We start from the raw sequence: 22548 nt of genomic DNA on the forward strand, positions 1-22548 counted from the left end.
CACGCACTGGAATTTTATTACTATATATAAGAGTATGTAAGAGATTTTTATTTTGTACACTGAGAAAAAAAGTAATTGATTCAACAAAACGTTTAATTGCGGGCTGCCAACAAAAGATATACTTAAAATAATGATATTTGCTGTTAATTCAAGTGCAATAACGTTGATTGGACTATGTATTTATTTAGTAATACCATATATTGTTGTATTAAATATATCTTTTGTTGGCAGCCCGCAACTAAAAAATTTTGTTGAACCAATTACTTTTTTTTCTCAGTGTACATTTCTTGATAAGTATCAAAAAATGTGTATGTGCAATTGCTTTCAAATAAATGTTATAAATAAAAAAATGCAATTGTTTACTTTTCTTTAATATTTTTACCTAAAAAAATAAAAGATAAAAACATATATATATATATATATATATATATATATATATATGTATATATTTTAACCAAATTTCGACGCTTAGCTCGACGCTGAATCGACGTCGGAACGATAGTTGAATAGTCGTCAATATTTTATACGCTTTCGACGTCAAATCGACCAGAATTTCGACATTTGGTTTTTGACGTTAATTCAACGTCGCATCAACGAAACATTTCTGACTGTTAACAAAATATATTTTATTGTAAGATAGGCCGGAATCGCGGAGAGTCGAGCTTAGTCGGAATCCTTCCGTCTTGACGATTGTCTACTCGTCGCACATCTCGATTCGAGGTTCAGGATAACAAAATAAATACGACGCTGTGTACATAGCATGTGCGGTACGCGTGATATAGCAGAAACAATACTAACAAGGGTGCAAAAGTTAAGTTGGTAGTATTGAGAATTTCCAACGCTGTGTTCGTTTTCTCCCAACTGGGAGCTGGGAGTAGTTGGAGACCGATCAAATGGGTGCATTTAGTGCAAATAGCAATGAAATATTATGTCAGGCGCGATAACGTATGCATATATTTTGTATAACTAAAATTTATCAGTTAATTCAAGGTAATGTTTTTTCTTTGTTTAATAATACTTAAATATAAAATAAAGTTTAACATTTATATTAATAAATAAAAAGCAAAGAATGAAAGGAACATTAAATTTTATTAATATTTTTTATTATAATATATGGTTGCCGTCTATGCCCTATAGGTAGCAAAAATAGAAGGTACAACCGTATGCGAATAATAGTTCGATAATTCTTCATGTATTATAACTTAATTGCTACAATGTGTTCCAAATAATTTTTTGTTTTTGGTACTTTTCTCCTTTCATCTCATGTTCTTACTGAACAAGATATTTTGTAATTCTTCATCGTCGTCATCACTGTTATTAGACGATAAACTATACTAGAAGAATCAAACATGTTTTTGAGTAAAATATTCTTCAATAATAACTTTTCCATAATAATAATAATTAATGTTGATTAAATTTGTATATTCTTTTTATTGACTTTTGTTTCTTGTTCAACAATACAAAAAGAAAGAGCTTGTAAATACATTATATTAAATAATTGTTTATATATTCAGTAATTTTTTATATTGATTAGTTAATTTACGAAAAGTAATAATTTATGAATTTGCATTGAAAAAATATTTTATTTCAAGTAATTTGTTAAATTTTATGTCACAACCACACCCCAATCAGCAGACAATGTTTTAAAAATATTTTTTTAATACTTTTCTTCATTAAATATTCACTTTCTAAACTTATTTCGGAAAAAAATGTTTATTTAATGTTTATTTAATATTTTGTTTTCATAAAAAAAATATTTATTAAAAATAATAATTTTTAAAAAACATTTTTTAAACCTTTTTTAAATATTTTTTAAATATATGTTTTTATTAATTATTAATTTGAAAAAATAATTTCAGTAAACATTTTTTAAACATTGATTTAATATTTTGTAAATATATTTTCTTATTAGTTTTTTATTTGAAAAGACTGTTTCAGTAAACATTTGTGTAACGTTTATATAATATTTTTTTAATATGTATTTTTTATTAATTATTCATTTAATTTATAAAATAATTTTAGTACAATTTTGAAAACGGTATTTTAATATTTTTTATTAATTATTTATTTCATATAAGATATTCTATTAATATCTTACAATATCCTATTACATCCAAATAATATTCCAACATATCTTTTATCTCTACAATTATAGAAGCGTAATTCAAGTGTAAAGGGAAAGTGAATTATAATGTAATAAAGAAATGACAAAAGCATAAATTAAATCTTTAAGAAACGTAAATTAAAACAGAAAATAAAGAATTCTCTATCGCATGGTGCTAAGCAAATCCGATGCTTTTGTAACACCCTGTATATGTATGTAGGGGCGAACGGTTGAGCTATGTTCTTGTATCTTTTGTTCGATCACGTAGATACTTGGCCTGCGTTCGAAAATAGCTTTAGCTCGTGTTGGGAAAAAAGGTTAAATTGGTCGTATTGAGAATTCCCAACGCTGTGTTCGTTTTCTCCCAACTGGAAGTCGTTGGACTGCGTTCCGTTTCAACTGGATAAAAATATTAAGAATTAGTTAAGGAAATATTTGATTTTTTTAGCGTAATTTTCCTCCGATTTAACGTAATCTTCTGTATCTAAAGGTATGTCTAATACCACTGTTATTTTATATTTTATATGAATAAAATTTAAGCAAAATCGGAATGTGAAGCCCGTGGTTCACTTTCTTTATTTATGTATGTCATTGTTTGTTCTAATATTGTCATAAATATATTCAGATTAAGGGTTGTATGATAAATAGTAAAAGTAAAATTGTATAATTGTATTGGTCAATGGTTAAAATAATAAATTAATAAAAATAAAAAACTAAAGAAATACCAAATAAATATAAAAATAAAAAGTAAAAAAAATATGATAATAATTTCGTCAAATTGCTATAAAATATAGTTGGGTAGGAGCAAAGAAAAAACTTAATTTTTCAACATTGAATTTGTGTAAAGTTATTATTAGTAAGTAAAATATTTAAAAACAATATTTTTTTATTAAGAGATGTTAAATGTTATATATTTTGAAAAATACTTTTGTAGTATTATAAATATTCATTGCATTTCTTCCTTTCTAAAAAAGGATATGTCACATCTCTTGAAATTATTGTTGTCACTTTTTCGTAATGCTGATTGGTTTTCTCGTTGCGCTAACTTCATAAGCGGCTGTTATTGAGGAGTTAGCAAATGACAATTTGTATTGCAGAAGGTTATTAAGGGGATACTAAACTGCTCTGTTTTATCATTAATTTTTGGACACCGAAATCTTTTTATTGATTGCATGAAATTGAAAATCCTTCTCCAAAATTAAAATACAGATAATAACGCGGTGCGCTGCGATCAATTTCATACAAAAAACGAAAAAAAGTTAGAAAATTATAGTTTTGTTATCGACTTTTGTAGTCGACTCGTGGAAACATTGGCTGCGTATAAAAGTTTTAGACTTTGTATGTATAAAATAAGCATGGAGCGCACTTGGCATTTCAGCAAAGAACAATACTGTGCTTTTAGAATGAGCCTAGGAACCTTAGAAAAAAAGTTTTCGGTGTTTAAGAGGATTCTATCTGTTTTATCGTCAGAATTGTACAATTTGTTTCAATGTACAACTTTTTATTGCATTTACAGAATTAAAAATTCTCCACAATTAATTCTGGAAAAGGATTTCTAAATCTATAAAAGAAATACATACAAAATTTTGTTAAAAACGTGCCCAAATGACTCTACATTATCGACCTCAATCAAGTTTGACGAGCAGTTTAGCATCCCCTTAAATAGAAAGATTTAGAGGTGCAAAATACACTTGGCCCAAATTTCTGGACCTGAAACTGGACTTAATTTACTTATATTTCCAACGCTTCATGTATATACAAATTTTTTAATAAATTCTGTTTAAATAATTTTTACTACTTAAAATAATAAATAATAACGAATATATATAAAACGTTTAAGCGTCTCTTACGGTGGTTCTAGAAGTCGATTAAAGGCTTATTCTTAAAACCACAGGCACGATAGAAGGAAAAAAATAAAAGAACATATTAAAATTAATATTGTAATGAATGTAATGCATTATTCTCTAATTTATCTATATAAATAAAAATATAAATGTTTGTTCCTCATTTAAGATCTTCGTAAGTTTCTCACCGATTGCTTTGAAATTTTGACACATCCTTGCATTCGTAACCGGGAGTGTTCTTATGGGGTTTGATTTTGGATATACCGGGTGTTTCAAAAATGATGGCCATAATTTAAGTGTAAAAAATAGTTTTTTATTAATATTATTGAAATTTTGACACATTGAGACGGGGATAGACGGGGAGAGACCGGGAGAGACGGGGAGAGACGGATAGAGACCGTGAGAGACGGGGAGAAACCGGGAGAGACGAGTAGAGACGGAAAAAGACGGGGAGAGACTGTGAGAGACGAGAAGAGACCGGGAGAAACGGGGAGAGACCGGGAGAGATGGGAAGAGACCGGGAGAGACGGGGAGAGACCGGGAGAGACAGGGAGAGACCAGGAGAGGCGAAGAATGTTTCTATTGTGTTTAAATTAAGGTAATAAGAAAAATAAAGATGGCTGTTATTTTATTGAAAAAAAGGAACTTATTTAAAAGTCTTTTGAATGGATTTCTAAATCCATGGCAGCTTTTAGAAAAAAAAAAGTTAGAAGTACATGAATAAATGAATATTAGATTTATTAAAGATAGATAAATGCTTATTCAAAAATAAAATAAAAAGAGCAACAGTAAAGCAAGGCTCTTGAAAGTTAAACAACAAAAGCAAAGAAAATTTGAAAAAAACGTAGCGTAAGAATAGAGAGCCACAGCAACGCGTGGCAGGGCATAGCTAGTATTTAATAATAAAACAAGTTAAAATACACATGTAACTCATAAGGCACATGTGTAAATTATTTTGTTAAATATTATTTTTGACCATGTCTTTTCGTTTTTTCCACCTTAACGTGATTCCCCGGTAAAATCGACATATATGTATAATATATTGAAAGACCAGAGGGCTGGAGGGCCGGAAGGTTCGCCATCGGCACCGACGTCGTCGGCATGGCAACTCCGTCGGGACGGACGGCACAACAAATATGAATTACGCCCGAGGTGGTCGCGATTGTCGACTGACGCTGATCGCAATTATTTTCGCGACCCTCGCGAGTGCGTTCCACGCGAACAATGAGGTGCTCGAGTACTGGAATCCGGATGTGTGCAAGCACGACGAGTATTTCGACGCGGTCACCCTGTCCTGCTCGCGATGCAACGCCAGCCGGAATCTCGTACCGGATGTGGACCGTGGGTTTACTTTGTGTTTCATCTTGTCTCATTTTTCTCTGCTATTTCGATTCTCAACTGTATCGATTAATTTCAACGTTCACGTGCGCACGTGTGTCCCCCGCAGGTCTTCGATGCCGGTGCGACGGAGTCAGCAGAACGATCGGTTTCGAGAACGGTAACCCGCTTTGTGTCGCGTGCGATCCCAACATGACCGCGACCGCCGACGGAAGGGATTGCGTCCTGCACCCGAATTCGACATGCAAATGCTCCTCGAACCAAATAAGACGTAATCTCAACGAATATTCTTAGCTGACCATTAAGCGATTTTATTTTAGAAGAACGAATAGATACTTTAGGTTTTATTTAGTACTATATTTAAAGTGAAAATGAACAGAAAACAATTCAGAGTTTCCTGAGTTTGTTTAAGAACCGTAACTCTTTCATAATTAAACCTTAAAGATATAATTGAAGAAAGAAATGGACATATTTAAAATATTGCTTTAACTGCTATTTGTATTGCTTCCACTTAATTTATACTAAAGCAATTAGAAGTTATTAAATTTTAAATTATTAAACTTTTAGTTACTCATTTGTTAAATTCTACTAGCAAAAGTTTCAAATATTTTTCACAAAATATTGCTTTTTCTAATAATAATACCTATTCTACAATTCATACTTTTCATTATTTTAATTTTTCATTATTTTCTAAAAATAAATTAAGACTAGAATATAATTTTACAGGAAGAAGGACTTGCTATTATGTAAATTTCTTATTGTTATTTGCAGTGGACAGAAATATAAATGGTGCTCTGCTGGATACTGCGCTCTGCGTAACGTGCGTGCAGGGCACGTATCCATCTCCCGATTGCTCGAGATGCTTGCCGTGCAACGGCCGCGACGAATACAGCGGTCATATTAATTGCGTGTGCCCGAGCGCGACGCACGTGAGACTACGAAATTATTGTCTGCACAAAGACGACGTCGTCGACTGGCCAGACGTTAGGGGCACATACCTGATGAAGTTTCGTAGCGGGAACATCGACAGTTATTATCTGAGGAGCGAACTGCAAATCGGAGTGCACTTGTGCAAGGTAGAACTCTCCTCAAAAGGAGAGGAATAGCAGTTTCTGGTGAAAATTTTTCTCCGAATTTTACAGTACTTCTGCACGATTTTATAACAAAGTTCGTCAAATTCTATTTTATACGAATTGCAACATTTTTCAGAAATGTTGAATAATTATCTATAACATCTTTTCTAGAATTCTTTAAGTATATTCTGAAATTATCCTAAAATAATTTCTGATTAAATGTTATAAAATTTAAAGAAAGTATATTTTTTAGAAATTATAGAATAAGAAATTTTTTTTTAATCTTAAAATATTTTAGAATTTACACATAGTAATTCTAAAAAACTTTGACATTATTTCTGAAATATGTATTCCAATTCATATAAAAACTCTGAAAAAAATTTTCAACAGACATTATAGTGACTTATTAAAACGTAATAATTATATAATGTAGATTTTGTAATTAACGGCTTCCAGAGGAAAGACAGAATCGCATGCGAGCATTTATCAAACATCTGCGCTCTAACTCTTTACAACGATGGTGTAGCTTGTATGTTTTTTATGCACACGCCCATGGCACCCGTATGGTTGTTTTATAATAAACAAGACGCGGCGGCGGTGATGAACAATACGAGGATATCCGAGAGATATAGCCTCAGAAAAGGAGACAATGTATGGTATAGAGTTATTATAAAAATTAGAGAATTATGTTGTCACAATTATTTCTAGAAATGCAGAATTTTCGTCTTTATATATGTATATATATATATAATCTTTTTAAATCATACTTATCTATGTTTGCTCTTATTTCAATTATATTTATATTGTTCTTATAATTAAATATCAATATTTTTTTATAAAAGTGTTTATAAATTCAAGTTTTTAATTTAAAGTTTAAAACAAAAAGAAATATTTTTCCGAACATCTTTAATTTATTATAATTTAGAAAATTTACATGTAAAATCAAAATAATACTCTATTTATTTTCTTTTTATTTTGGATTCTAAACTTATTCCATAAAGGCATAAAATATTGATAGTAATGTAAAATTTGTTTACTTCTTACGTATCGTGCTCTTCTATTAGCGTGAAGTTAGGCTCGAAATTCAAATGTTAGATTAGACACGTCCTTTTAGCTGCACCGCTGCATTGGTGCAACAAGTTAAAGTGAGATAAATATATTTTTTCTCATTCTAACTTACTACACCAATGCACTAGTGGAGTGAAAAAGAACAAATTGATTCACCTCTTCCGAATCTCCTGGGAAGTGGGAAATTAGAATATGATTTCGCTCGTTCCCATTCCTCGGGAATACTCTCGTTCAAAACTCTTCCATTCAATTATCTCTTGAAAAAAATGTAAATTTACATAAATATACAAACATGTTAAAGTGTAAACGAAATAATATGTATATTTTTAGAATACACTTCTCGATTTCACGATCGTGAGATTTGCATTGGACGGCAAATTCTTGTCCATTGGCAGACCGACCCTGCCCTGCCAACTACTGAGAAACGTGAGGTTCGGTATAAATTTCAGCAAAAAGTGTAAAACCACAGCTGCTGAATTGTTCAACGCACAAGTAGAATTGCTGTCTCCTTACTTAGCGTTTAAAGAGAACAATAAATCATTTATACATGCGTTGCCCGTGATTGTTAAGTCGCCGGATCAGGTAAGATTTTTATTGTAAATAACGATTAAAAAACTTATATATTAATATACTTTTTTATTATCATAGAATATTAAGGAAATTTCGCATCAGCAACTAGTGCGAAAATTCTTTCTGGTTGACAATATAAGCGGTTTCAAAGCATTACCAGCGTTTATGTACAACGGATTTGCGAAAGCGCCAGAGCTCACCGTGCTTCGTTATATGAAATCTCTGACTATTTTGTAAGTTGTTCGTAATTTTCGTTACAAATCCTTCAGCTATCAAAATGCTAATTCTATTTTCAGAATAAACGTTCAGAGCGGACAAGATCACGGGAAGATCTTCGCACCTATTCTGATCGTAGAATACGACGAGCTGACGTATCAAGATCTCCTTGACAACTCCGATGTCACAATAGATTACAAAGTTGCATTTGTACTGAAGGACAACAATGTAGATTATAATATTCAGGTAAAAATTTGTATGACGATATTTCAATGATTTTCTCTCGAATACTGAAAAATATATATACTTTTTTTAGATAACTATCGGAGTGTTTACAGGAATAGCATTGTTATTTTCCATTGTCAAGACGTGGAGTTATTATAAACGCAATCACAACAGCAATCTCAACGTGGCCGTTTTATTGTGGTTCTTGATCTACGCCATGGGAGCGGTTGGAAACGCGATCATGTTTGTGTGCATCAGTACGTGCGTGTATCTCTTCATCTTTTATAAAGGCCAAACCGTACCCTATATTCTTCTTCCTGATGAAGACAGCGAGGAAAAGATCCGAACCTACATTACTGTAGCATTTAGCTTTAAAGTAAGTAAAGCCTCTCTTTACTTTAATGAGTTTCTGAATATTACTTGAACTTTATACTTTATCTGAAATTAACAGAGGTACATCAATGATTCTTTTCTAAAATGCCGTATGGAACTTGATGGAATTCATAGTCTTAATACTAAACACAAAATAGGCATAATAAAAGTCTTATAGACAACAGTTATATTTAATAAAATAATAAAAAGTTACACATAAAATATTGTGTGTCAATGTTTTATGTATAATTTTTTTATTTTATTAAATATAACTGTGCATTGTCGTTTGCGCTGGATTCTTATTAGCCATATTTTAATTTATATTTATTTCAATTTCAAGAATCCTTATAGGTTCATTTTCAATCTTAATATTCAATTTGTTTCTATTATTTAGATTGCAGAAATGATAGGGTTCATCTGTCAGCACTGGAATTTGAGCGTGTTCTTTATCGACTGGGAACAACCGAGAACGATACACGATCAACCGAAGTACGACTCCCCGCATACTTCTTTACGAAAATTGTATTCCAATAGATTTCCAAAAGGTGAGAGTAAATCCTTGAGAATAACATCGGACATCATCGCATCCAAGCGAAAGAGGAAAACACAGAAGAACACGAATAAGAATACAAGCCCCAGTGAAGTGTCCAAGTCTTCCTCGATCGAAAAATATTCGCCAAACTTCTCTTCCGTCTGTTCAATCGCAAGATCACCCTTGCAAGAGACAACTGAGCGCGGCTACAATTTCCCTATCAGCGTTTGGAGAACTTATTTCATCGCAAACGAGTGGTGCAAACTGCAAACCAGAAGAAGGATAAACATAGCACTGCAATCAATTTACACTCTTTGTGTCTTGCAGGTCAGTCGTGATGAAAACGAAAAGAAATTCAATTTTATTTGCGCAAAAAGTTTGAATAATTACTCCGATTTTTAGATATTCGATTTAAAATCATGGATGCTGACGATATCAGCATCAACTGCCGCTGACAGATCTTCCGAAGCGAAGAACAATTTTACGCTACAATTCGCGATTTGCACATTCGTGTACATATCCGTGTATGTCGTGCAATGGCTAATTCGCTTTACATTTTACGAGAGATACATTCGAAATAGACTGCAGAAGTTCGTAGATCTATGCTCAATCGCAAATATCAGTGTATTTATCATGGCGCACAATTATTATGGTTTTTACATCCATGGAAGGTAATTTAAGCGTGAATTCTTCTCCACAAAATGAAGGATGTAATTAACGTCGATGTTGCTTCTGACAGATCGGTACATGGATTTGCGGATACTGATCTTCCTACTCTGATAAATGACTTGAGAAAGGAAGAAGACGATTTGTGCGCGCACAGAGGCCTTGTACCTGGCACGACCGATCAGACTTTTATATTATCATTGACCCAATCGTTTAAACTGTTATACGACGAGCTCATGAAGCAAAAGTACAATGTATGTACGAGATAGTTTAGATTGGAGGAGCATTGTTAATAATATTTTGTTTATCTTCATGTGCCTACAAAAGAGAAAAACTTTTAATATTGTAATAAGAAAAGAGTACCATGCATTTTGAAAATAATAATTATACATTTTGCAATTTACATAGGGAAGCGTGGGAATTTTAAAAGGAAGTGACACGCCTAAAAATTGGAAACAATTGTTTGAAACCAGGTCAAAAGTTAGACACTTTCTGATGCAGTTCCTGGATCATTGCTTGGAAAATGAAGATTATATAATCAAGGAGCAGCACATGTTAGAGAAACTATGGGATGTTTTTTTCGTAGATGCCAAAGATAAATCTGTTTTCTACATCGGTACTACAAAATGCAAAAATTTTTTTATTAAAAAAATATTAATGTAGGGACTTCGTCGTTTCAATGAGTCTAATTTTATTTTTGCAGATAACAGTTATTCCTTCAACAAAGTGGTGCTTCATGGAAACGAATGGCTATTGGCGACACTCGAGGTTACCGTGTTTGCCTTCTTTTTAATGTTGTATAATTCTTACATATTCGCTTGTATAGTGACAGTTGTCATATCGCAATTCTTCTTAACAATCATAAAATGTAACGTTAAGAGAAATCTTTGCAACAAATCTTTATTAGACAAAAGATTCCTAATGTAACCAAAGAATAAATGAATAACAATAATGAAAACAAATATTAACTAATACATTGTAGTTATTATTTTTATAATTTATTTTTATAGCTTACTTGGATACCTTTTTACAATCTACTATTTCGTACTTCCTTATGCCCATGTTCATATCTAAAGCGAGCATTAATGATGACCATCTTCCCCATGGTGACTGTCTCCGTGATGCCCGTGACCCGAATAGTCAATCCCAAAGTATTGTTCAACGGCTATGGTTATCAGAAACGCTGGTACACCAATTCGCCAGCCCCTGGTTAAAGTTATTAAGCCGCGCATAAAAGGTGTGTTGCTCTTCTTGTAGCGCCATACATGATTTCTCAACCAGGGATCCCTTAATCCTCTCTTGGCTAGCTCTTCTTGGACGCGTTTCAGTTGTGGTACATCTTCTATCTTATAAATGTCAGGATTAGGTATTTTATATGGTGGTTCATGGTGTGCATCATGACCTCCCATCTGTGAAGGAAAATATAAATTACATATATGTGTCAAAAAACTTCTTTCAGTTACATTATACAATTCCATAATTTACATAATCAAAATATTATAGCAAAATTGTTGAAAATTTAAGTAAAAAATTATATAAAATTTTTGTTTCAAGTAGATTTGAAAATATAAAATATCAAAACTGATTATATAGATCATTTAAACATCATCCATAAGTTTAGGTCACGCTATAGTTTTAACTGCATAACTGTTTAAACATAATTAGGATCTTATATTTCAAAACTACCGTTTTTACTAACGAAACAACTTATAAATAACTTTCTTCACTTAATTTTTCAAGAATTTTCTTTAAAAATAATACAATTGTGCAAGACAGATCTACACATATACTGACAAAAATTCATACTTTTTATAATATTACACTGTTCGATAATAATAAATTTCGTTTTTAATCATGTACTTTGAATAGTAATGACAATTTTTATAACAATATATTCTTTAATAATTATATTTTACTTCTAATTACATGTTTCTAGTTACAGTAGAGGTTAACTTTTGTTAACCCTGAATTGAAACTATGTCCAAACGAACTATTAGATATAAAATTAAGCCTATGTAGCAAAAGAATGTTTCACGATATTATTATCAAAAACTATATATTAAGACGTACATTGTGAGAATATGGCTATTATTTGTTAAATTAAGATTATGTAATTTATATCTTCTTTGGAGCAACAAGGAGCAACTGACTTTAAATCCCAGAGAATCCCAGGACGATAAAGATCACGTTTACGCCATGTTCAACAAAATTAACCCAGAAAGCAAAATATTTTTTCCATGAATATCAGTTTAATATTTAAAATAATATTAATTTTGTAACATTTATTTAAAAATTAACGTGATTTACAATATTATTTGCAAATATTTAATATTTCCGATTAAATTAAAAGAGAGATTTTTATTCTGGGAAGAAGACAATGTTCTTTCTTTAAGGCATAAATTTTTGTATTTAATTAAAAACCAAAACAATGTCGAGTAATATTTTCTTCAAATGATTTAGGACGGATAAGAAAAAAATAAAATAATTTTTCTAGAGATGCATTTATTTGGAGCTTCTGCCCCCCGAAAATCCATGCGTGGGACTTTTGTGTGCTTTGATCGCCCCTTTCGGTAAACATGTCGCCGGTTAAAATCTCTAGAAAACAACGTTCTCTATTGGATCACTAGCATGCGATGCATCGGAACCACGAATTGGATTTCGTATCGGACACGTTGTGGAATCATGGAATATCCGCAATGCACGCCGAGGGCGCTGAACTGAAAGAGAAGACAGAAGTTGGATTCCGGCTGATTCCGGCGTGGTTTTCGGTACCGTGAGCTGAAAATACGTGAACTCAACTGGAAAAAACTGTATGAAACCGATCGTCGCGAGAGTCGAGTTGCGAGAATAACGCGACGATCATGCTGGTACTTTTCGAGACGCCGGCGGGCTACGCGATCTTCAAGGTAGGTCCAAGTTTGCAGGAAGCGCAAGGCTTCCTAACCTGAGCGATCGTGCACGTGTTGATCCCGTTTCATACTCCATCCCGCATACGAAACAAGATTTCGATCATTACCCAATAATAATATTACGAGATTATAAGCGTACGATTTACATGACGATTCGTTTGCAGTTACTGGATGAGAAAAAACTTGCCCAATCGGAGAATCTTTACAAGGACTTCGAGTCGCCGGAAGACGCTAGTAGATTGTGAGTTTTGTGTTTTAAGAACCATTATCTCCTCTGTTTTGACCGTACCGCCGTTTACTTAACATCCTCACGTACCTTCTGCTTTACAGAGTTAAGCTGACATATTTTCACAAATTTGAGGACACCACTGAAGCGCTAGCTGCCACTACGGCACTTGTGGAGGGCAAGTTGTCTAAATCTCTAAAGAAAACGCTTAAGAACAGCTGCAAGGAGGCTCATGAACAACTGGCAGTCGCAGATGCAAAACTAGGATGCGCCATCAAGGAGAAACTTTCTCTATCCTGTGTGAGCAACACAGCGGTGCAAGAACTAATGAGATGCATTCGAAATCAGATGGACAGTTTGGTCAGCGGGGTTACTAAAAAAGAGATGGCAGCGATGGCACTGGGCCTGGCGCACAGTCTTTCCAGGTATAAGCTGAAATTCTCACCTGATAAGATTGATACTATGGTGATTCAGGGAGTGTGCCTGCTGGATGATTTGGACAAGGAGCTCAACAACTACATAATGCGAGCGCGCGAATGGTATGGCTGGCACTTTCCTGAGTTGGGCAAGATAGTGACTGACAATCTTCAATACATAAAGACTATGCAGATCATCGGCCAGCGTGATAAAATTGGGAAGTGCGATCTGTCGGACATTTTGCCAGAGGACATCGATGAAAAGGTGCGGCAGGCTGCAGAAACCTCAATGGGCTCGGAGATCTCAGAGGACGACGTCGATCTCATGCTCGCCTTGTGCAACGAGATAATCGAACTGCACCAGTATCGAGCCGATCTGAATAATTATCTGAAGAGCAGAATGATGACATTGGCTCCAAATCTATCGATTCTCGTCGGCGATCTGATCGGCGCGCGTTTGATATCAAAGGCCGGCTCCCTACACAATCTCGCTAAGCATCCCGCATCCACCTTGCAGATCCTTGGCGCGGAAAAGGCATTATTCCGCGCGCTCAAATCAAAAAAGAACACTCCTAAATACGGTTTGATCTATCACTCGCAGCTCGTCGGTCAATCTTCAAACAAGAACAAGGGCAAGATGTCCAGGATGCTGGCAGCGAAAGCCTCTCTGGCGACGAGATTCGACGCATTGAGAGATACCACGGAAAATCTCGGCCCCAATCTCGATATCAATCTCGGCATGGAGCACAGAGCGACCCTGGAGAGGCGACTGAAACTACTCGAAGAGGGTAATATACGTCGGATAAGTGGCACTGCTCGCGCAAAGGCCACGTTCGAAAAATATCACAGCAAGAACGAATATATGCAATATTCCGCATCTGCAGACTCGACTCTACCGTCTCAATCGACTCAGAAGAAACAGGTGCCATTAATTGAGGAGATCGACATGAAGGAGGACACAAAAGAAGAAATACCTAAAAAGAAGAAAAAGAAACACAGCACAAACCATGAAATCAAAGAGGAAATCAAGGGAGAAGAAGTGAAAATAGAAATGGGTGCTGTGCCGAAGAAAAAGAAGAAACGTAATTCGGAACCTAATATAGAACAGGGAGAATGTTCTGATGCACAAGTAAAAATGGAATCAGAAGAAGTTAGTCCAAAGAAAAAGAAGAAATACAATACAGAAGACACAGCAGAAGCTTCTGGTACTCAAGAAGAAGTTCAAGTGAAAACCGAATCGGATATTGCATTGAAGAAAAAGAAAAAACATAACGTAGAACCAGAAAATGCAGAGGACTTAAGCACTTTATCAAAAAAGAAGAAGAAACACAGCATAGAATCTAAAACGGAAGATATAGGTGAGGCTTCTGGTACACAAGAAATAAGAAAAGTTGAAGATTCAGATTTCATATCGAAGAAAAAGAAAAAGAAAAAGAAGGAATCGATTGAAACTGAGGAGACAGCATCTGTGAAAATTGAGGAAACGTTTGATGTAGATATTTCAGGCGAAGCTGGAACGAGTGAAGGTAATTGTAAAAGTAAATCTTAAAAGAATAAAGATCGAATAATGGTTGATATGTTTCATAATTTTCATATTTTATTATTAAATATTTTCATTCATTTAAAAAATAATTTTAAAATAATGTTAATAAATGAGTTTTAAATATCTCAAAACATAGATTTTTTTTTCTTTATGAGAGAACAAAATAGAGAATATTTAGAAAATTGTAATAGATATTACAAAAGAAAATAGAATTTTCTTTTGTAATATCTATTGTAAAAATCTACTTCGATCTTTGTGAAGTAGATTTTTACAATTTCAAATTTGTAATTATATTTTAATTAATAAAATTTTTCATTACTTTGATAGAGTATGAACAAACCTTCATTCTGTTAAATTTTGTAATAATAAAATGACTGTCTGAGTAACATCTTGAAATTTCCTGTTACAGAGAAAAAGAAGAAAAAGAAAAAGAAGAAAGAAAAAGAAAGCGAGGAGATGCAACAAAGTACAGTATCTGTTGAAGAAGTAGAGGAACCAGTTTCGAGCGAGAAAAAGAAAAAGAAGAAAAAGAAATCAAAGGAAGAATAATTTGTATAGATTGCATAAAGAATAGGATAAATACAATTTTATATTAAATTTCTACATATATAAGTAAACACAAATAGCCCTTGCCCTTGTATTGCTCTTGTACGAGGCAAATACTCAATCTTCATTTCTTTTTATTTCATAAACATACAAGTTGTGATATAGAAGTTGATGCTGTACTTTCTGAACGAAAAGAAAGTTTCAAAGTTACTTTTTATATTACATCTATGCAATTGATAAAAATAATAAAATAGAAAATGAATTATTTGTGTCATATGAGAGCAATAAAAAGATGATAAGAATATTTTTTATTCAGTAGGAGTAAGAAAACGAAATAAATCCGAGAATTGTTATCAAAGTATTTTTTCCTCAGGATTTTGTTTTAATTATAAATTAAAATCGTTAATAACGCTACGAATAGGATCTCTAAATGACATAATGGAGTTGCTTGAGAATTGATTAATGAAAGGATTCATGTAAAATATTGTATAGTTTTTTCGTAATAAATATATTAATGCATAAATTAAAAAATTTTTTTGTCAGAAAATTTAAGATTTTCCCTTTTTTTGTAAAATATTTTAATTCTAAAGCTGATAATAAATTAGTTCACTATTTTACTTATAGGTATAATTATATATTAATATAGTTTTATACAAAATAAAAGTTAAAAAGATAACATTTTTATAACAGAATTACTTTATTTAATTCATGATACGCAAATACATTTGAAGGTTCACTAAATATTTTATTTTAATACTAATTAATCTGATTCGCAGGCAGTTACATAATAGCCAAATCTTCAAAAGTATAATTACATTTTGCATGTATATCAAATAGATAATTTATCGCAATTTTATATTTTTCCCCAAAAATATAAACTATAATTGTATATAAATATGATTGTATATATAATATAGAAATCGCGTTTAAATGTCATCAAAATAATAATGGATACAAAACTGACAAATATCTTGTGTATCTCTGCAGAAACAAGATATTTCATAATTACCATAATTGCATTTGAATATCAGCGTCGCACAAAAATAATAAAATAAGAAACGATAAAAAATGTACAAAATCATTGCACGCAATCATAAGTTGAAAAAAAAAACGATTATATTGTATATTAGCGCAACACTTGTTGAAAATAATACTCCTATATATATTTATATACTCATATAAAATCTTCAGTATTTTTTAAACCTTGATAAACATGTGAGATAACACATATTGTACCTAAAGTATTACTTCATAGATTTAAGGTTTAAATAATAAAAGTTAATTTAAAGTTTTTGTATTTATGTATGCCTGTCTCCATAATGCATACTTTTCAGTAGTTTTGTTTGAAAAAATACATAATTTCAAAAAACCTAAGATACTGTATTTATCAAACATTTAAATAACACATATGTTAAGAGCATAAACGATATCATTTCTATATAAACATATATCTTGAGATATATATATATATATATATATATAAACTACATTAACAATAGAAGATATAATAAATGAATATTATAATTTATGATAAATAGAAACACCGTCATTTATTTGTAAAGTGAAATTTTATTTACTTTTTTTTTAAACTGCGTGCTTCTTTTGGAAAAATAGGAATATTATCTAAAAAGAAAAAAGTTATATACATTATAGAAGAAGAAATATAAACAGAATGCCATGAGTATCGAAAAAGTTACTATTGACTACATTTGACTAGTAGGCATTGATTGATCTAGATATATCATTTGTAATCTTATTTACCCTTTTTATCGGTTTTTTTGAGCTTGTAACAGCAGACAGCAATTACATTTCATATACTTTAAACAATGACTTACGATTTTACTACGTTCATCAATATTTAACATATAATTTATCTACTTTCATAGTATTTTCTTCGCTCATTAAATCTATAATAGAATTGATATCGTTTACAGTCATATATGCATCTTTTTGGATTCCTCATTATATAAAAAACAAAATGTTGCTTTATTACAGTTTAATTACATGAATTATCGAACGATGTTGCGTAAAAACTGCGAGGAAACACACTTTTATTTGTAGATATCTTATTATAAGAAGCTCGGATGCATCCTGGCGAATATAGAATGCAGCGTACATGTAGGATCGTAACGCTGTAATTTGCATTCCCTTTTTTTTTACTTCCGGTGCGTCTTCCTGGTTTATCGTCGGGCGTGAATCGAGCAAAGCGTTATAGGCGTGTACGCATTTCGCCTAACGATACAATAGCGATTGTATAAAAATATTTTATACATATACTGAAGCACATCGTATAATACTACACGACGATCATTCGGCAGACCATTTGTAAACGAAATAATCGCCCCTCGCTGAAAATTACACCTCGATTTCTCAATATAGCTTTTTATTTCTTATTTTCTTTTTACACACTCGTGTACTCGAACGTACGATATATACGGTATCGCGAAAAATAGATTACGCATATATGCATACACGTTTACGAACTACACGTAGATTTTCTCACGATCCTCAATCTCTTTTACATCTTTTCGAATAACATTACGCAAAGTATATCAATGCGATATATTAAATATATATATTCTTGTTATAATATAAATTAGTAGACACTTGATAAGTCACGTTTCAACTTAAATTTGTACAATTTGCCGAACGTAAATTATAAACTAAGATTAATTATAAACAATGAAAAGTTTCGCATATGTTTAGAAGCAAATTTCTTCTTAATAATGACTAATAGAGCACATTGGGAATAATAGGACAATGTCAAATAACAAAAAAAAACATGAAATAGCCTTCCTAGAATTTCGCGGACTTTATTCTTTTTTTTCTCTTTTAGAGCCTAAGTCTGTAGATATCTCTAAGTAAACATTTATTTCGAAAAGTTACGGTAATATTATGATCAAATATACTCTTTTAAAAGGAGAGAAAACTGTATTACAAATTTATGATATATAATAAATGGTCGCTGTAAACTGCCAATCGAAGATACAGCAAGATAGATCGTGTGTGCTCTAATATCGTTATCGCGATACAAAATAGAATTAGAAAAAACGCAAGCACGTTGCCCAGAGTGTCTCAGAATGACTTAATTTTAATTCCCCTGTGGCAAACTTGGAGTAGATTTTTTTGGGGCATAATCTTGTCAGTTGCAATGAACTGTCTCATTAATAAAAAAAAAATATATATAAAATATTCGAGAGTTTGAGTAAAATAATAAGAAATAAATATTGTCGTTTAAGTATCTAAAAATATATTTCAAAGATTACTTATTTGGCATTGTAATCGAGACAAAAAAAATCTGCGTCAACTTGCCATTGAGTCCGTGATTTCCAGGACACTCCGCGCAAATGTCCACAATTCCATAGTGGAGTGATATATAAAAATAAGTGTATATAAAGTGCATAAAAAATATAGAGCGTCTCGCAGCAATAGCCTCCGGGATACGTAATCCTTCCGCTTCTCTTTCTCTTTTCCTCGTGAGGAAACACTCTCTACCGGAGAATAGCAACAAGTATTGCACAAGTACTCAACGTATCGCAGACTGTGCGAAAAATCCACGGACTTATTTTATACGTTGGGAATACCGCGTAGTTCTTATTTTTATACAATTATCTAGAGAATGCTTTTCCTAGTACCTCTAACGCAGTTATATATAATATTTATATATATATGTTTCTATAAGTGTATATATATATATATATAATTCTTTTAGAATACTCGAATTGTATTCATGATAGATACGTATATATGTACAAAATACATAGTATAAGACTTTTCGTGAGGCTCTGCCATGACCGGTGGCGCAGGGTGTTCGACCACACTGTTTATCGGATACTTGTGAACAGATTCAGCACAGACTTGTTCTCCTTCTGACTGCGTGCCTTGCTGAACACGTTCCAGAAGCGCAGAGTCTCGTCGCCGGCCCCGGTGACGATCGCCTCGCCGTCGGGCGACATCGCCAGATAGAGCACACGGTACGAGTGGCCGGTGAGTTTGGCCACTTGCGTGAGGCTCGGATACTTCCACACGAGAATCTGGTTCTGCGAGTAGCCATGCGTGCTGACCAGCTCGGAGCTGTGCTTGCTCCACGCCAGGTTGCAGACCTGCGAGCCGGTGTCGACGCACTGCATCGGCTGGCCGGTCAGCGTGTTCCAGAAACGGATGCAGCGATCGGCGGTGCCACCGCCGGACGCCAGCAGGCCGTGATGATGGGGCGACCAGGCGATCGCTTTCACCGCCGCCAGGTGCTCGGTGTACGTCTGGATGGGCGAGAGGGAGTGCAGATTCCACACGTAGAGCCGATTGTCGTTGCCACCGGACGCCAGGTACTGATTGTCCGGCGACCACTTGAGGCCGCACACTTCCTGCCGATGGGCACCGAGTCGCCGCTCGCCGACCACGCACGGCGTCCTCACGTCTCTCTGCAATATCAGCCGGTCCCTGCTGCCGGACGAGAGGACCTCTCCGTTCCACGCCAGGGCTCCCACCCGGGCGCTATGGCCCTGCAACTTGCTCACCTGCTTGTTCACTGCGACGTCCCACACCTGTATATAGCCCATATGCGTGCCCACCGCCACCAGATTGCCCCGTTCGTTCCAGGCGACGCTGGTCACGCTGTTACCGTCGTTGGACAGATCGCAGAGCCGCGTCACTTGGCTGGTGCACGCCGACCACAGGTAGACACAACTACCCAGGCCGACACTGAGAACATTCTGGGAGGACCAGTCGACCAAGTTAAGGTAGAAGTCGTCCTGCAACTCCGGAGCGTCCAGCACCTTGAACGGTATTCTCGAGATCTTTCTGGTCGCCTTCCTGGGCGACCTAAGCAGCTTCTGGCTCTTGGCGCTGAGCGGCGACAACGAATATGGCGAGCTCTGATCCAACAGCGTGCGGTCCTTGGTGGGCGTGGTGTACTTGAAGAGGTTCTTGGTGACCAACGGCGAGAGCACCCTACGCTCCTCGCACTGGCCCTTCACGTCCTCGATGCTCGCCCCGAGCAGCTCGTTTTTCAGCAGGCAGGAGTACGCGATGCCGTCGCGGCTGCCCTCGCCGTTCTCCCGCGTCTTCTTCGCCACCAGGCCGCCCCGGCCGTTCTCGCTGATCATGGAGAACGTGGTCTGCCAGTTGTTGCCCGAGCGGGTGGGTATGAAACGATCGTAGCTATTGTTGCACGCGGACGTCTTCGTGGGCGAGTAAATGGGCAGATAAGTGGCGGCGCCGCCAGGCAACGGCGTTGTCGCGCTGCCGCCCGTCGCCGTCGAGGCATCGTCGCCGCTGGTATACACCACCTTCAGCAGCCGTTTCTCGTACTCGTGATGGAACATGACGCGACGCGAAGAATTACCCAAGTCTCGCACCGAGAGCCACAGGAGTCCCTCCACTCACATAATTTAACACACCGAGACGGACGCCCGTACGCGCTCGCACGCGGTCGTGAGAAGCCACCGTGGCAACTCCACGATCGATCCCGGGCCTCAGGTCACGTCACGAGCTCATCCCCGGCCTCGGTACTCACCCGCTTCGCTTTACTTTCTCGACACGGTTTATTAGAGACGGTTGGTCGAGCTGCTACCAAGCCACCGTCATTCGTGTTAACAACCGTGCCGTCGCCATTCGACGTCTGGTCAACTATCGCAGGATCGAGAAATCGACGAGGGCGCGCGCACGAGGTCGAGCGATCGCCCCGTGTGTCCGCCAATAGAAGCGTGACTCTCGGGATGCGATAGGCCGAAGGGAGGGGAGGTCAATCTTATCGACCGTTTTGTTCCTTATTTCATACCAATACAATATACCTGCAATAATATATTAATAATCAGGGTTGGGATGGTAACTAACTAAAAAATTAAATAAATAGGTTAAAAACTTAACAACTTTTAATTTTGTTACTTTTAAAATACGTAAATTTTAACTTACTTCTTTCCCATGTTGAATAAAAGAAAAAATTGTAAAAGAATATAAATAATATTTCCATATAAAAATATATTTCTTTATATAAATTTAATTTACAAATAAAATAATAAATTTATTTGATAATCCATGTTATAATATATTGTTTTATGTTAATACTAATTTAATATAATATTATACATATACTATATGTGTTCTTCAAAGTAAAACTTTTAATTTAATTTAATTTTAAATTAACTTTTAATTAAATTAGTTTTTTAATCCATGTAATTTTTAACGTAACTTAAATGTTATTAACCATTAATTTTAACTTAATTTTAAAAATATATACATTAAATTACTCAATTTTAAATATATAATAATACATTACTAAAAAACAAAAATGCTATATTTAATTATAAGTTTATTCAAAAATTAATTTTTCTTTAAAAAATTATTTTAAAATTTTATTGCTTACGTTTAAAAAACTTTTGAATACCTGTTAAACAAAAAAATAACAATCTGCTTGAAGTAGTAATTTCCTAAGATAATTATAATTAGTACAGTAATTATAATAATTTATAATCAATACAAAAGCACGATCAATGAATGTATATTACACATACATTCATAATTTATTTAATTCTCTCTAAAAAAAATCATCTGAATTCTTTAATTTATTCAAAAATAAAATTATTAATCATAATTAATATAATTAATAATATTTATCTGTCGGGTAAAAAGAATGTCATTTCGAAATAGATTCTTGAGAGTTACCAAATTTTCCATGATCCCTTTATTTTATATATTATCTCATCTTTTCTTTATTCTTCTTCCATTCTGTTCGTCCTATTTAAAACTTGTGACGAATCTCGATGGCCGAAAAGATAAAATTACTTTATCAACAATAACGGTTTTCTCATCGATAAGATACACGAAAGAATTTCTCGACGGTTAGAGAAAACGATTAAATTCCATGTCATTTTTCCGCCTCATATGTCGCCGCGATTCGTG

At 34.1% G+C, this 22548-nt stretch overlaps 4 protein-coding genes across 5 annotated transcripts; 2 read left to right on the forward strand and 2 right to left on the reverse strand.

Annotated features, from left to right (window-relative positions):
- The first annotated feature begins 4818 nt into the window (after positions 1 to 4818).
- On the forward strand, positions 4819 to 11177 carry LOC105836952 (meckelin). The gene is made up of 13 exons (XM_012681351.3): positions 4819 to 5289; positions 5396 to 5557; positions 6058 to 6362; positions 6816 to 7010; positions 7758 to 8009; positions 8076 to 8230; positions 8294 to 8459; positions 8530 to 8814; positions 9205 to 9669; positions 9745 to 10013; positions 10082 to 10262; positions 10417 to 10624; positions 10712 to 11177. The coding sequence occupies exons 1-13, from the start codon at positions 5085 to 5087 to the stop codon at positions 10933 to 10935; spliced, it is 3072 nt and encodes a 1023-aa protein (XP_012536805.1). The 5' UTR covers positions 4819 to 5084; the 3' UTR covers positions 10936 to 11177.
- Positions 10985 to 12232, reverse strand: LOC105836953 (NADH dehydrogenase [ubiquinone] 1 beta subcomplex subunit 3). 2 transcript variants are annotated; one of them, XM_012681352.2, is made up of 2 exons: positions 12079 to 12232; positions 10985 to 11417 (listed from the first exon to the last, which is right to left on the reverse strand). In XM_012681352.2, exon 2 carries the CDS (start codon positions 11415 to 11417, stop codon positions 11091 to 11093), a length of 327 nt encoding a protein of 108 aa, XP_012536806.1. In that variant the 5' UTR covers positions 12079 to 12232; the 3' UTR covers positions 10985 to 11090. The 2 variants fall into 2 exon arrangements, with proteins under 2 accessions (XP_012536806.1, XP_036143889.1); XM_036287996.1 differs by lacking the exon at positions 12079 to 12232 and adding an exon at positions 11815 to 11839.
- Positions 12233 to 12699: 467 nt separating this feature from the next.
- Positions 12700 to 16179, forward strand: LOC105836950 (nucleolar protein 58). Its single transcript, XM_012681350.3, has 4 exons — positions 12700 to 12914; positions 13082 to 13158; positions 13248 to 15085; positions 15512 to 16179. Exons 1-4 carry the CDS (start codon positions 12870 to 12872, stop codon positions 15649 to 15651), a joined length of 2100 nt encoding a protein of 699 aa, XP_012536804.1. The 5' UTR covers positions 12700 to 12869; the 3' UTR covers positions 15652 to 16179.
- A 147-nt stretch (positions 16180 to 16326) lies between these two features.
- On the reverse strand, positions 16327 to 21100 carry LOC105836948 (fizzy-related protein homolog). The gene has a single exon (XM_012681348.3). It carries the CDS (start codon positions 20970 to 20972, stop codon positions 19473 to 19475), a length of 1500 nt encoding a protein of 499 aa, XP_012536802.2. The 5' UTR covers positions 20973 to 21100; the 3' UTR covers positions 16327 to 19472.
- Between the last annotated feature and the right edge of the window lie 1448 nt (positions 21101 to 22548).

This window comes from Monomorium pharaonis, chromosome 6, assembly GCF_013373865.1.
Source record: "Monomorium pharaonis isolate MP-MQ-018 chromosome 6, ASM1337386v2, whole genome shotgun sequence".
NCBI classification, from domain to species: Eukaryota; Metazoa; Arthropoda; class Insecta; order Hymenoptera; family Formicidae; genus Monomorium; species Monomorium pharaonis.